The sequence below is a fragment of the Contarinia nasturtii genome, unplaced genomic scaffold (assembly GCF_009176525.2).
Source record: "Contarinia nasturtii isolate CC-2019 unplaced genomic scaffold, AAFC_CNas_1.1 Cnas_scaffold_220, whole genome shotgun sequence".
NCBI lineage: Eukaryota > Metazoa > Arthropoda > Insecta > Diptera > Cecidomyiidae > Contarinia > Contarinia nasturtii.
Window position 1 is genome coordinate 3,668,675 of NW_022197577.1, and position 16,657 is coordinate 3,685,331.

The 16,657-nt window shown below is 33.9% G+C and overlaps 1 protein-coding gene across 7 annotated transcripts in view; it reads left to right on the top strand.

The window, feature by feature from the left end:
* LOC116337124 (inactive dipeptidyl peptidase 10) overlaps positions 1-16,657 on the top strand; it is an 82,719-nt gene that overhangs the window by 27,107 nt on the left and 38,955 nt on the right. For all 7 annotated transcript variants that reach the window (XM_031761459.1, XM_031761457.1, XM_031761458.1 and 4 more), the window contains exons 3-6: positions 13,631-13,838; positions 13,935-14,038; positions 14,104-14,302; positions 14,381-14,455. In XM_031761459.1, coding sequence (XP_031617319.1) covers positions 13,731-13,838; positions 13,935-14,038; positions 14,104-14,302; positions 14,381-14,455 — 486 coding nt within the window. In that variant the 5' untranslated portion in view covers positions 13,631-13,730. The remainder of the gene's footprint in view (positions 1-13,630; positions 13,839-13,934; positions 14,039-14,103; positions 14,303-14,380; positions 14,456-16,657) is intronic.

The window sequence follows — 16,657 nt, forward strand, 5'->3', positions numbered from 1 at the left end:
TGCTCTTTCATCGCCTTTCGAAAAGTTTTTGTTTTTAGTTAAGCCATGTACAAAGTTAAAATGACCGACCGAATTTCACTTCTATTTCGAAGAAAAACAAAGTTGTACATCATCAATCGAAAGTAGCACAGAAAAAGGGGACATCTCGAAGATTGTAGAGAAAAAATGCTTTATTTTCATTAACACGAAATATCAGGATGATTCTGGACAATTTTTGTCAGAAAACGATAAGAATAAGAAAAGACGATCGTATTAAGTCGGAAAAAAAGTTTAAGCACCCCTTAAATTAACAGAACTTTTTCGCAAGATAAAAAGTTTGGGTTTTTTTTGTTACTTTGGCAAAAAGGCGCCAAATAAAAAAAAGCGTAACGAATTCTTTAAAAGTGCTAATAAATCTTTTATTTTTAATTTTCGAAAAGTAGAGATTTCGTCGAAAATTCTTCGGAAATTACTTCCATTTACTTTAAATTCAATAAAGTATTCAAATTAAGCACTTATTATATTAAGCTAGTTGATATTCTAATTTGTGCCGTAGATTTTCGATGCTCGCCGAAATTAAAGCGAAACAATATTCTGTTTGCAAACAAATAAATCAACTTTCAACACCCCATATAATAATTCAATATGATGTTGCATTTTATAAACGGTTTTCCAGCTTACTGCATAAACGGAAATGCAATAAATTTAATGATATTTAAATGACTGAAAATATAAAATGCATCGCGATTGTGTGGTTGGTTTCTTTTTACTCGAATGAGAATAGTTATGATTCGGAAAACAGAATCCGAATTACATCTTCCTTCCTTCTTGTTTCTCAGTCTTCCTCTCCCGGTCTATATTCTTCTTTTTAGCAGTTCTTTTCTCATTTAAAAAAAGGATGTAGAAAGCAGCTCGTTCCGACATTCTTTTTGTTACAATTTTCTTATTTTTGATTACAATAAGTTTTCGTTCAGGCAGTTTGGAATGTCAGGCTGAAAGTGTTAGGAATATAAAGTTTCTACAACGAAAGAAGCAACGACAAAGAAAACAAATAAAAGAACAAAAAAAGAGCGAGAGCAAGTGATGAACAACATAAACTTTCGCTTTTATGTGATAGTTGTTATTCGTAGCAAGTTCGTATCGTTTAATCGAATACACTTTGTAGTTTGAAGTTTACATCTGCGTCAAACCGAACAACGCCCAACTGAGAGCAATTCAAAATATTACAATATTTCATATTTTCTTTGGAATTGGAATTGAATTTTTCTGGCATTCATTGCCCACTTATATAATATGCGAGAGATGTGTCGGGCGCTTTTTTCTCCTTTAATATCTAGCTCGAGCCTCTCGACCATATTATAACAAGAAGTTGATCAAGTCTTTGTACATGTGTTATTCCGACAGAATTCGTTTATTGCGGTTTGTGCCATTACAAAAAGGCACATTTAGCTAAAAACATATATAGTCAACGATACGGTTTACTTTTTTTTTGCTAAACTGCTTCCGAACAAATCATGTTGTAATCTTGTATTTTGTCCTCATTAGAATTTGAAACTAAAGATGGCATGATACTAAAGTGTGGCCAAAACCGCTTACACAAATGATGAGCTCATTTGTTCCGCCTTTTCCATTGCAATCAAACACAAAAAAAATATACATATGATCATGTTCATTTCACTTTTTCCTAGACTTTTTCCATGTGACTGAAATAAATGTCTGCCGATTTTGTGCAGTCGATTTTCACAAACTGCTCACATTTTATCAGCAAGACAGATTTCATCGCATTTTGTTCATGTAAAACTCTTGAAAAAGTCATTGTTCTATCAAAAAGTAAAGAAAACATTGTTTTGAATGAGTTTCGGAAAGCATTTTTAAAACATTTTCCCATTATATACGGATATAATGCCTGAAGCCGATGGATATAAAAACAAAATGTGTAAATGAGCGCGACACAAGAGATAAATATGAAAATCATAGGAGGAATATAAAAAAAAAGAATATCATGGCAACGTGACTGATAATAATTTGGCTTGCCTTTTTTTCAATCACATCTCTGTATTCTTATCGGCAGTTTCAAGTAAATAACATAAAAGAAATAACATTTAAGCAGTATGGTGACTATTGTCTGAAGAAGAAAAATAAAATAACAACCGATAAATACAGCGTGGAAACAAGAAGAATTTCATTTGAGAGAGAGAGAGGCGGCCGTGGCAGAAAAGCGCTCATATTCATTTTTCTTCTCTTGACTCATTTATTTTCTTTTATATCCCAATAAATTTGGCTTTTGTTCGGTTTCTGGTCCATTTCCAGTTGCAGTGGGCACAATGGCCATACACATCGTATTTTTTTTCTATTTAATGAAAAAACAAAACGGAAGCATAATGTGGCCCATCAGACCAATTTAGTTCAAATGACGAAAAGAAAGTGAACAATAAAAGTTTACGTATCACCAATGGAATTTATATAGCATAATTTTATCGATTTTGTTCACATCTTGAATGTGACGAAAGTTGAAATAAAAGACGTAAATCTATTATCAACGATGAAAACGATAGGACGATAAATTATAATCCAATAATTCTACTTTCACCTTATAAACAACGCAAGATAACGTTCGATAGATCAATTAAAATAAAGAAAAAAAATGTCGGGAATAAGTTATGGAATCTAGTAGTCGACAAGAAATTTATGAAGTGAAAAACAATTTGGTATTAACTCAAAACAGAGAGAAAAGGAGATTGAGAAAGCATGTGAAAAAATAATTGATAAATGAAGATTTTTGTACAGTTCATGTCAAAGTAATACTGTTTAACACGATTGGGAAAAGTTTAAATAGTTTGGAGTACAAAAAAGAGCAAAAATAATAATAAAACTTTTAACAATGAATTTTACACAACTTTGTTGAAGTAATTTTTGAGGTCGAAAAATGCCAAATATCTCAGAATAAGACTCGATTCAATATGATTTCAATTGAAATGAAAAATCTATTGTACAAATATATGCCATTTGTCTTTTAAAATTCGCTTACTCATTTTTCTAATTGAAAATTATGTATCAAGTGTTTCATATTTGAATGTAATAATATTGGTACAGTCTCTTTATAGCCGCTTTCAATGAGTAAACTGGTAAATAATTCAGTATAGAAAATACTTCAATGGTATATAAATGCGCAAAGACGATGAATTTTCAATTTTTCCCCGAATTGATACACTTTTGGCTTCGCAGCACGTATCCAATGGGCCGAACAGTGGATAACTTTTATTCCAGCCGGGTATTTTAAGATATTCTGTAAATGGATGCTCTTTTGCATATTGAAAAATCGCATTCGAATCATCTCGTTCGTCTTCTATTTTTCGTTAGAATCGGTCGTCTTCAAAAGGATCTAATGAAATGAAATACGAAACGACGTGGAAAAAGGGAGAAGTATGCAAACGAGATTATAGAAGAATATTCTATGTTTCTAAAGATAGAAATCAGCTGTGCTCCGCATTCCCATCTTTCGGTGCGAACTGAGAGTGTTTGTCAAGATGAAATAATTTCAAAATGGTATATAGATTCATTTCTTAAGTCGTGTACAGCCAGCCGGTGTATATTTGTATGAGATTGGAGACTTTTTTTTGCGAATCTCGCTAATGAGCGCCATCTGATTTTAGTGTGAATTAGATGCAAAAACTGAATTTAATTCTGTAGCATTGAAATGAAAAAGTGAAAAAACAACAACAATAGCACGGCCACACAGAGCTGTACATCTATGCGTGCTGATGCATACATACACATATACGCTTTCTTCATTCTTTCATTCCATTGCTATACGTATCTCACTGGTCAACAGATCTATGTAGCCATGTTACTGTTGTTGTTTTTTTTCTCTTTTTCGATTCAATTCATTGTAACTAAATTGAGTTCAACTATGGAATACAAGATGGCACAGATGAGGGGAATTCGCATTTTGTCTCTTCATAGGCTTAGCCGGTTGTGTACAGCTCAGTAGTTGCGACCAAAAATAGGAAAAAACCATTGAATATCCTCTAGTCCTTATGAATTCATGAATATCGAAGTGGCTACACTAGTGGAAATAGTTATTGATTGATTTGTATTTGATTGTGCATAATTTTTACGTCTATTTATCATCGTTCGACGACAGAAATGTTTGACGATGGTTTTGCTTGAACAAACAGATGTTGTTATTCGATCGATGGAAAAAAATCATTTTTCATTTCGTTGTCTATTTCAGTTATTCGAATGGCATTCGAATGGAAGGGAGGTTTAGCGCGCACATTCAGAGACATAAATGCGAAATTCAGAATCTGTTGACGTGTTATCATAATATGCCTTGGCTTTTTCAAGTGTCTTTCTATGGGAAAAAATCCCTCTTTTTAAAAAAATGGAAAATGTTTTGATAAATGAAATGGCAGAGACACATCAGAACCTAGTGTGGTAAATACTGTGTCGACTTTTGTATAGAAAATACCCAATTGAGTCAAACATTAATCGAGCACTTATGAATCATTTTCTCATTAGTTATTATCATTTCAAGCTCACTAATCTATATGTTTGCCAATGTTACAATTCAATCAAATATTCCATGCTATCACATTCCATCTACTTCATGCTGCTGAACAATGTGTTCATTGAATACAATATAATCGACTTACAAATGGCTTACTTATATATTGTATACATGAATTATCTGGGTTTCATTCAATTGCTTTTGTGAAAATCAAATGGCAATGTGTTTGTATAAGGTTTCATTTCAATTTTCGAAGTTTTACTGTGTCAATATTGATTGTAACTTGTCTCCACCCACCTCGTGGTGGTCGTGTCATTTTTTTTATGATGTGCTACCGCACACAAAATTCACTTCGTGAAAGTTTCGTGGTCAATGGATTATGTATGAGTGGGTAAAAATGAACAATTTTTCATCTAAAAATACACATAGAGTTTTGTCAAGCTTTGAAAATGAAACGAAAAGTATATACATATTCCAACCAATTGCACCACATTTCAAAACTTAATGTAGTACGTTGAATTTGAAGGTTGCTGCTGCAAATATGTTCATTCATATGTATGTTAGATTTGTTTGTATATAAAAATTGGTTTCAATGTTGCATGCCAATAAAAACCGAAATAAATTATCATGAGCAAGTTTTCCGCAGAGTCAAGATGATACACAAGCAAAAACGTGTAGTGTCAATCTCAATTGGTTTTGTTTTGCATTTGGTCGAAATGTTCAAGTGAATGTTTCGACAAGTTTCAAGTTCAGCGAAATTTGTTTGCATTCTCATTTTACATTCATCTTGAAGTTTCACATTGCACAAGTACGAGGTGCAAAAATGTTCATCTTCAAAAAGTTTGCCATACGATAGGTTGTTGATGTTGTTGTTGCTCATGCTTCATAGCATTGGTGTGTATTGCATATACACACTTGGGTGTTATGCTCAAAGAATGTCTGTGATTGCATGTGGTTCTCAAAATGCTCAGATGTAATTAATGGCTTCATTTTTAGTGATTCGAACACAAATACATAACTGATAGGGGAGAAAGAGTCATTTTTCTACATTCAAGACGGTCGATGTTCGAGTAACAGAATGAAGTGTGCCTAAGTTGATGAGTGCACATGTGGAGTAGATGTAATTAATTACTTTGTTTTTTGTTATGAAAATGAAGTACGGTGCATCATCTGTACTATATGAACTGTAACAAAGCTGTTTTTGGTACTTCATTCGCGGGCGCTCTCTCTCTCTCTCTATGTGTTTATCCGGCTCTGTCTTAATTTCGTTTCAACAGTCTGTTGTTCCGATTTGTAGTGGTGCGTCGTACGTACGGATGAGCTTTTCATTGCTCAAGATAAATTGAACGGTGGTATTTTATGGAATCCATTGCACGCAAGCATGTGCTTTCATCAGCATAATATTATTGTAACATGGATGAATCCTAGCGACGGCCGCTGCTGGTAAATAGTTTTCAGACAGTTGTTGAAAGAATATTATGTCTCGATAATGAGAAAAAGAATATACAGCATATGTTGCCGTCACAAAACTTTTTAAAAGTACATATATATTTTAATTGGATCGACATTTCATGCGATGAGAAATTATTTTTTTGCTCCAAAGCGTGCTTATATGTACTTTGTGGAACCACAAAATGGAAGAAGAAGAAAAACTTTTTCCAAATGCTACTACTATCACATGGAAAATTCTTTAAAATTCCACTTTATGTGCTCATTACTTCCCATTCTAAACATAATATGTTACATTAAATGCAGAAATTTCGTTGCAACTTATTTGCAAAAATATAGCATTACACACCAAATTGGATCGTTCGACCAAATGGAGTGAACACAACATTTTCATTCTCTATGCATAAAATGCGGTAATAAAATTTTAATAATTCCGGCAAATTATTCGCATTTTATCTTCAAAAGCAAATGAAGAATATGGCGCATTTCAGAATGTTTTAGTTTTTTTTGTTTTAAATCTGATTTTTCACACCACACACCATAAGAAGATAGGCCAAAATGGCAAAGGCAAAAAACACCAACCTCAAAGTTGAAACTAATAAAATAGTTTGATGTATGTGTGCGTCTCACACTTAACCTTTCATAGTTCTCATTTCGTATGGATTTTCCTAGCTTAAGTTTCGGGCACAAAGTATGAGCAAACATCATCGTTTGTTATTTCATTAGCTGAGAAATAAAATACGCAACATTCTTCATCAACTGATAAGTATTTACGAACAACTTTTCTACTCAGTAGAAAAAACTTATCACCACTCCCACTCACAATAAATATCAAAACTATGCCAAGAAAGTATGCGGAAATTTTATACATTCTAGCATTCATGGGCATAGACAATTTTACGAAAATAGCAAATCTGAACTAAACTAACAACAACTTTTTCTTTTCGTAAGTCAGCAAATTTATTTTATGAAAAACCAAAATTGATTTTTACGAAAACAATGCGTAAGCAAAAGCAAACATACTGAACGCGTCACTGTCCTCCATAATCTATTTTAATCCGTTGACGGCATATAAATAGCATACAACTTTTATTTATGGATGGTTTGTGAAACGTATGCATAACACAACAATTTACGAGACATTCATTATGAAAGTAGTAGAAAAGAATGGCATTACGTAGTACGAAAATAAACACGATGCATCCATTAAATTATGAAAGAGACGAGCATCGAAATAAATAAAACTTTTGTTTTCAGAGAAATTGAAATAAATTTGAGATGTGTCACAAGCAACGAAATTTCACAATTAAAATACCAAATTTCGACAACGAATTAGCTTCGATCGTTCGCTCTTTAAGTTTATATGAATATTTTTGACCCATCATAAGTCTAAATTCAAGAGAAGTGGATGGATGGATGAATCTGTCTGTGAATACATTATTTTAATTCTTTTTTTAATGTCAAAATGCAGGATTATCCGTTAAAAAGATATGAAAATGCATTTTAAATTATAATACCAGCTGCAAAAAAATTTATAATCATATTTCGATGAATACGTCCGTCATAAAAACACAAAAAAAAACACTCGTTAAAAGTAATCACAGTAGCTTTTTTACAATGGACGTTTCCCCGCAATGGGAGCGGAATGTAAACAACATGTTCATACGTAACAAAATATTTTGTATCACTGATGAACAAAAATACGCGCATTTTACAAAAAGAAAAACACTCTCGTGTTTGTTCGTCTGAGTGTGTCTGCGCGCGTTGTGCATGTGCTAAATTTTTTTCCGTGGCGCTAATTTTTTTGAGTCCGCGCATTCGAGAGAAAAAGAGCATAAAAAAACGAATCAGCAGTATTTTTGGTGCACAATAAAAATAGAAATAATATTGAGACCCAAAGCGACAAATTCTTCGGTGCAAATTTTTATTTGCAAACGTGTGATTTTTCATCGTACACTGCTTAAAAATGCGTTGTAAAGAATATGGGATTTGTGTTTTGTTTTTCTATTCGGTTGTTTTATTCATCAGTCAGCAATTTCGGCGCTTGCACTCCTATTTCGACATCTACGCAAGGCTTTCTATGCTATTCACTTTCGCTTCTTTATACATATTTTAAACTCGTTTTATTTACAATGGTGTAACGTTTAAGAATCTTTGGCCTCTCTCTTTCTCTCTCTCCGCGCGCGTCGTATATTATTCTCTGTCAAGTTTATATTTAAGTGTCTCAATCCCAGCATCTGCGTTTCATCATAGCAAATAAAAAAAATGCCATGAAGAAAGAAAAATTCCTTCCTTTTTTCATAATCATTATTTCAAATCTAATTTTCAAAAGTGACTGCGATAAGATTTCGCTGAACATTCAAAATATTCTATTTACTTCGAATGAAAGTGCGCTATTCAATGCTCATTTCATATTCGAGTGAAATCAAATGCATGTAAACAAACACAGTTAAGGAGAAAGACACAGTGAGAGGGAGAGAGATAATTCAAAGAAGAAAAAAGCCAAAACCATAAAAAACAGAAAAAAATAGAGTATTCGCGTACATTTTTTATGCGCTGGCTCGTGAATATCTTATGAAAGCTTCAACAATTTCAAGTAGCATGCCAAACACTCGACCAAAGAGATATGTAACAGCATTGTAAAATTTATGCCATATTCACGCGATATTTGTCCGCATTCCATTCAAAATTAGTTTCTTTACATTTTCGGGATGATGCTTTCTTTTTTGCCCTCCCTCGTTGTCGTTATCTTCTTCATGCGCGACGTATTCTTGATTGGAAGTAGTTGGTTTTGTGTTGAGTATTGTTCGGGATCTATTGCAAATACATGAGAAATATGAAACCATGAAGGCAGCAAAAATATAGAATATTTTCTTATTTTCACAAGTCGTCAGTTTGAGGCTCATTGAGCATGATAGCAGAATTTACAATAGACGACAACGAAAGTAGAAAGCGAAAAAAATGGACGAGAAAACAAGAAGAGATAAACATTTTATATCATATTTAACAGAAGATTCGATTTGAATAGAAAATAAAATGCGTGTGTGTGACTTGAATGCGATGTGAAGCAACGATGGAAATGGCCATAGTTTTGCTATACATTCAAAAGGTTCGTCACCTCAACGTTGAACTGATAATGAAAAATATTATAATATCGCAAAGCAACCGAACGGAAAGAATAAACGAGTAAAATAAATGAAACCAAACAAGCGACATTCTTCTTCGAAATACAAATTTTTCGCTTAGAAAAAAGACCGAATGAAATAACATAGTAGATCAATGGTGCATCGAATAAGGTTGCCATGTAGTTGGTGAGGTCAACGAAGAAGAAGAAGAAGAAAAATGAACACAGTCTCTTTTTCCTCACGTACAATAGATATAAATTCGAAGCGAAGAAGTTTAAATCATATACTTTTTTCTCTCTTTCGTTCGGTGCTACTTTTATAACCGTTCGGTACCATTCCACATTGCTTCTTATGCTTCAATCGAGAACTATCTGCTTCGTGATAATAACAACTTTTCCATTGATTGTCTGCACACCATCAGACACTTTCCGGTATGTGAGCTCAAATGAGCAAATCGTTCACATCGAACGATGCATGAGATAGTCGTCGAGAATGTTCGATACGCACGTTTAAATAAAAATGCCACACATAAAAATCTGATAAATTTTCATTATTGAAATGACAAATACGTAATAGTTTACACGTTCAGAATCTTATTATTCGATCCGATCGATCGTCATACTCCATTAGTTCCGATCAGTTGATCTAAAACGATAGAGCTGGGGAATGCATCTAAATGGCGTTTATTGTGATTCTATTTTATACACGCTTTTGAGAAAAATGTGAACGAAAATTGCTATATTCCGGACTTGTTCTGACAAATTTAAATGACATTCATAGTGTTCAAACACAAGGAGCGAAATAAGATGCGACCGAATTTTGGGTGTCTGCATTGAATGGATTTGATTGATTAGAATCATACAGAACGATATTCATGCATGACAAAATCGAAAAGAATTCGGCTATTTATTGATGGTAATTTTCCCCTCCTCTCACAAATGTGTTTTTTTTTTGCTGACAAATATTATGAACTTGATGACTTGATTCGGTTTAGTCAATTTTGTGGGAGTGATTTGTCGAATTTATGGGATATATAGTTGATAATGTCTTCAATCATGCAACCATTGTTGATATTGGCGCCTTGTTACAGTGTTGATATTGGCGCCTTAACACCAATTCAACAAACACTTCATGAAATATGCATTTCAGCGTTATAAAGATACCCCATCATTCAATGCTACGAAAATTAAATAGTGTTGTCACGCTGCATTTTCGTTGGAAAAAAAAGAAGAGAGATTCTTACGTGCAAAAAAGGCGAGATTAAGAAATGTGATATGAAAACGAAAACAGACAAATGGGAATAAAGACAAGAATGATGATATCATCGAAATCATTCCCTTGAAAATAATTTCAATCGACGTGATTTCTTCTTGCACTCTCTGACGGCACGTCAAATACTAACAACATCAGCGATAGCAAGACCAATAGTGGCAACAGCACGAAATACTTGAAGAAGAAAAAAGATGTCGAACGAATCAAAGTTCAAATATAAAAGATAAATTGAACAAAGAGTAATCAATTCGATGAGTTCGGCACAGATGTTGCACTTAACGAACTATTAATACAGCAACGGTAGTTGTAGCAGCAAATAAATATACCACAAACTTGAGTGTTGAGCTCTTGGGAATCTCAGCTGTGGTAGATTGTACTTAAATTGAGTCACCGTGTTATAATCGCTGGCATGTGACATTCGCACCAAAATAAAACAAAAAAAAGAAATACGAAACCGACATTGTAGGTTCTTTAGATACTTCGGGTTAAGCGGTGACGTCATTTGGTTTGGGTTGTCTTTATTTGCGTGCATTCGGCATATATTCATCTAAACAAATAGTTTTACTGTTGCCAAAAGCGTATAGAAGCGTACATATATGGAAATACACAAGAAACTTATTAAATATCTCGACCTGAATGCACAAAAGGAAACACAAAAATATACACATTTTCGAATTGGTATGGTTTCTGCAATGTCATTGAATCCCCCAGCCATTTCAATTCCAGGCTCGTCGTATTTGGGGCTTCATTTATTCGGTTTGAATATAATGTCTTCATGTGTGTGCTGTATGGATTTTGTTTGTGTATGTGAACGAGTTTTTTTCTTTGTTTCATAAGCATAAAAATTATTAACCCCGTTGTCGGAAACAAGGCATACAAAGCACTTTGATGCACGCCCGATAGAGCGAGAGAAAACATCCATTTACGTAAATTATCTCCATTCAATATTTATATGGCTACATATATTCAACAAGAATAATAAAACCATTTTGATTGCTATTTTCTTACGTGATTTCGCGAACTTATATCAGTTCATCCTTTGCTGATGTAGTTGCGTTTGATATAGTTTACCGCTATGAAAAATATTGTAATGCAGCACAAACATTTTGCATGCAAGATTCGTGCCAATATACATTCCAACACCCCGACAAGTAAATGAACTCTTACATATACGAGCGGCTGATGATTTTTTTTTTTTTTCAGATTTAAGTCAACCATCTCGTCGTAACCAAAATTTCTTTTATTGAGGTCGCAATGGCTTATTCTCTCATGCCCATGCCATTTTGTAGCACCGAGTTGAAATGGCAAAAGTTTTCCGCTACTTGATATGAATTATAAATCGAAAAATTTTGCACCGCATTTCCGTTTTGTATGCGCGTCCGCATAAATCTCTTAACATTTTTATTGCACTTTGAAAAAGTTCTAACTGTCACAAAAGTGGGTGCGTACAATTGCTTCTATAAAAGTATCTTCATTTAACATGCGACAATGAGAAATGTCCGTCGCTATTGGCAAAAAGCCTTGACCTTGAATTAATGGCTCTATTATTCGGACAATATCGAAATAAACGTTTCTATCTCTTTGTTTATGAGCTTCAACATTGTTCGTCCCTTGCTTATATTATATATTTATTCAATTTATTGCTGACATAATTCTATGTTCGCTACTTTTTGCTGGCATGAAATTTGAAATGCGTTCAAAACAGAGACAGACTTGTGGCACTGCACCAATCCATCTGTGTTGAACGCGCGCGCACTCACACACACCCATACCGATGTTGTTGGTTCAATCCAGTCGCTTCATGTTTACCAAAAAAGAACTTATTTTCATTATGTGACATCATGGAGACATCACATGCACATCCTGTCACTGTTTAACACTTTTACATTAACATTGTTTCGCAATTGCTGCAACATAATTGTTTTTTGTTACACTTTTTTTTCTTGCTTCACTCAAAAATTGAACCAATTCCAGGTTCTTTTGCACATAGTCAGTCATGCAGCCAACCAAGGAGACACTGTGACTCGACAGCTCAATGCATTTCCGTCCGATGAAAAAAAATTGAATTTGGTTTAAATGCCGTCTTTTTTTATTGTCGATAATAAATGCATTTTCGTAAAGACTAAATGCAAAAAGTCACTAATTCGAAAAGTCCGAGTATTATTCCACATATTCCCCTTTACATTAAAATAGATAAACAGTTTTGAAGGGAATGGCTTAAAAAGTGTCATTCCGCTCCAAAGCAACAAACAAATACAAAAGCGAAAACAACGGGTGATCTTTTCATCACTAAACTTTAACAATAAAATACATGAGCGTGTATTTTAAATAAACATTTCTCGATAAGAATCTGAAAAGAAGCAGATTTGTGGGTGTAAAAAACACAATTTGGCACATTATGTCAATGTTTTTGTTTTTTTTTTTCTTCATTTGTAACTACTGTATTTCATTCCTTGTTTAGTCTACATTGTTCATTGCATTGTTACGAAACTTGTTTCTCGTGATGTAAGAAAAGCAAATAAGTCGCGTCGTTGATATAGTTAGAAAGTATAAATTGCGATGTGAATTACGGTAGCAACGTGAACAAAACCACAATCGTATTTCCAAAACTGCTTGACATTTGTGTCGCATTTCGTAATAACAGCATAATGTCTGGTGTAAATTCATAGAATAGTTTGCTGCAATAAATTAAAGGTCATAACGACCTGCTCGTACGTTTGAGCGAATGCACTTTGTTATTTATATACAAAACCCAAAGAAATAATTTGGTGTATTCGCTGCCAAAAACGAAAATACATGCACACATAAACAAACAATCGAGTAAATTTACTAATGAGAATATAGTGGCAGTGAGTGCAGTTGAGTTGGCAGTTTGTACAGTCGTTTGCTTAACTCATTCTCTCGCTCTTTTTTTCTGAAATTAACTTTCCGACATCGCGCTTGTTTTCCATTTGGGAATAAATGTTTTCATACCAAATACTCTTTTGAAAAACAAAACACAGATTTTTTCAGCCATTTACTTTTTTGTTTACTTTAATTTATAATTCAAAAGGATGCAAACATCAAATAATGAAGTTTAAGCTTTTAATTGGAATCATTCAAACTGAAAGTGTAATTAGTTTCTTTGGTTTTTGTCGATTCTTCGACAAGTTTTCGGAATTTGCTGGACTTTCTATAATTAAAATCACGTGATACGGTCAGAATTTCGTCACATTGAAAATAGTTATATCGTTAAAACCAACAAATAAATTATATGGTTAAAAGTAAAAAGACAAATTTTCGTTTTAAATTGCAGTGATTGGCGCCGACCATCGTCACTGACAGCACCCAAAATTAAACGGCAAGCGTGGCGTACCAAAGAGTAGGTTTTAACATAGGCTCGTTGAGCCTGTGCAATGCATGCGAATGTGACTTCAGATCGTGGAGGTGGTAGCGGTGGAGGATCATGGCGTCTGCCCCCAGACGAAACTCTACAAGTTTCAGATCCAAAAGAAAAATTAGACGTAAGTACCCAAAAGCCAGACATGTCACCAATTCGAATCAATTTTTACCATCTATCCGCGTTTAAAATCGACAATGTTCAATATTTTCCATTGCAGGAGCTCGATTATGGCGAAACACACAACTGGAAGAGTATAATATTTTCCTTACTAGTAATCGGCTTTGTGATAGCTGGCATCGTAACTGCAATTTACCTATTAGGGTAAAATCTATTCAATTGCAATGTGGTTTTGTTTTTTTGCGCTTACTTCATATTTTCGTTTGTAGATATGTAGACGAGCTGCTGTATTGGTCAGGTCGTCGCATGCTTTTAGATGAATATTTACAAAATGACCTATCACCGAATCGTTTGCAACCGACATGGGTTTCTCGTACCAAATTTGTATTCCAATCGGATGATGGCGGTCTAGCCGTTTACGAAACAACAAATAACTCCGTTAAAACACTTGTTACAAATCACACACTGGTCAGTGTTGAACTACAAAAACAATCACTTTTAAAATTGCAATCGCAAATCGACAATCATTTTTTTTCTGCCTTGCAGCGTCAGCTTAACATTAAGGGATATCATTGTTCGACAAATCTGGAATTTGTACTGTTCAAACATAATGTTAAGAGCGTAAGTATTTATCTCCATTTTTCCACTCACTAACAACGGAATTAGTTATGGTACTCGATTTTTGGTTTTTACAAACTGTTGCATTCGTGATACCGGATCGTAATTTATATTATATATATCAAAAATGATTATTTCCCACAACAATATAAATAATTTAACGAACAAAAAAACAGATAAGGTTTATTTATTTTCAGTAATTCGCTCATTTGAATTTATTTTATTTATCTGCATTTTCTGTTTGGAGTTTTTTTTTTTACTTTTTGGCTCAGCTCGCTTCCATTTTGCTTTGTTGTTTGGTTCCGGTAATTTAAATTCGAATTCAAAGTGTGTTTTTAAAAAATAATTAGAGAGTTTGTAGTCGAGCTTTTTCGCAATTTATCTTGCACATAATTTATTTTTAATCAGACAATAACATCGTTATTGTTTCAGTTGTTGATTCATTTGTTCGTTCGTTTTTGACTCGTCGTGTTCGCTATATTGTTCATTATAATTTTGAGCATTTGGCAATGAAGCGCAGACTTACTCACTTCTTCGTACACAAACGGAATATTTTATCATTTTATATTTAATGTAAGAGGTAGCCGAAAATGTATGGCTCGTTCGGCCCAAACATGCTGTTGTATGTCATTCATTTCAAACTTCTCTAGGTTAACAATAGTTCAAAAACGGACGTGGATTTTCAGAACGTCAAACATAGCTATATGCTAAACAAAAACGAACGTTTTTAAACAAAAATAATGATACACGCACATACAAAACAACGAGCGAAAAAAAAGACCATGCACAGCACATCACAACGAAATTATTTTCTTATTCTTTTGTTATTCCTTCTCTACTTCTCTTTCTCCATCCTATTTCGTCCCTTTTTGCACATTTTTCGGGAAATTCAAATTCAAGTTGAGTTTCTTCAAAAACAAAGCTCCCGGCCACTTTCATTAAAAAAAACCCGAGCTATATACATATATAATAGCTTATGTATAAATTTCAGATGGCTCTTTCATTCTGCACTTATTATCTTTATGTAGAGGTTTGTTGGTTGACGCGAACGCGCCGGTGTGTGTGTGTGTGCTTGTGTGCATCATTTACAGCCAAAAGGCACATCTTTGACTCGATGATTTGCAAGCATGAACAATGAACGCTTATCTGACGGTTTATTGTTTATGTTTACATTTTATATGAAACGAGAAAATGAGGAGAAAATAAAAAGAAGAGAATATTAATGAGCCTTAAGCTCTCATGTATTTGCTCGTCGTTTGTTGTTCTTTTGAAGCTTAGTCAAACACGCACATTGAAAATGTAGGGAAAAAAATCAGCGGCAACACCGATAGCAGCAAATGCTATGCAATTTTCGATCGGGTCGCTTGAAGTACGTATTTTTCTGCGTGAGAACACTTAAAAATGTGACAATCTTAATGAAGCAGCAAATGAACACAACGCAATTGATGACAAATCTCATGCAAAAATTAATGGCGAGTTAAAAAAGCATGAAACATTTTTTTGGAGAAGAATATTATTTCCTTTTCAGGTTTGGTTCTTCTGATGTTTTATACTTGGTTGTCAGTCTTTAAGGGAAGTGCGGTATGAACAAACTCGTTTGCGTTAACCAATGTGTCGAAAAAGAAAATTATATACCACTATGACGTCATTAGTGAGAGGCTAATGAAAATGACGAAATACCGTTCAATGTAACGCTAAATATTGCTGGTGTTTTAGAGAAAATCGATACGCATTCAGCGTTAAGAACACACACACACACACACAGAGAGAGAGAGAGAGAGAGAGAGAGAGAGAGAGAGAGAGAGAGAGAGAAAGAGAGAGAGATGGTGTTCCTAGAAAAACGGCAACATCTTGTACAAATACAAAACCAATGACATAGCACATTGCCACACAAAAATCGGCTCTCGCTTTATCTTTTATTCGTGTATATTGAATGTATCAAAGTCTTTTGGGCTCCTTATCGCCGGATTAATTTTAATTTGCTCCCTCCTAAAAAAGTTTATTGAAATTTGGCCGCCATCGAAAATATATTGGTAACAAAATGATTTTGGTAACGCATTTAAATTGGAAATTTAATCGGATTTTATCTCAAGGCCACGCGATAGATAATTTTTTTTTCAATTCCAAATTATCGTCAAGCATTTTTTCCTCCTTTTTGTATGAATTTTTCTTAGTTGCACCGCATAACTTGAAAGAAGTTTTTTT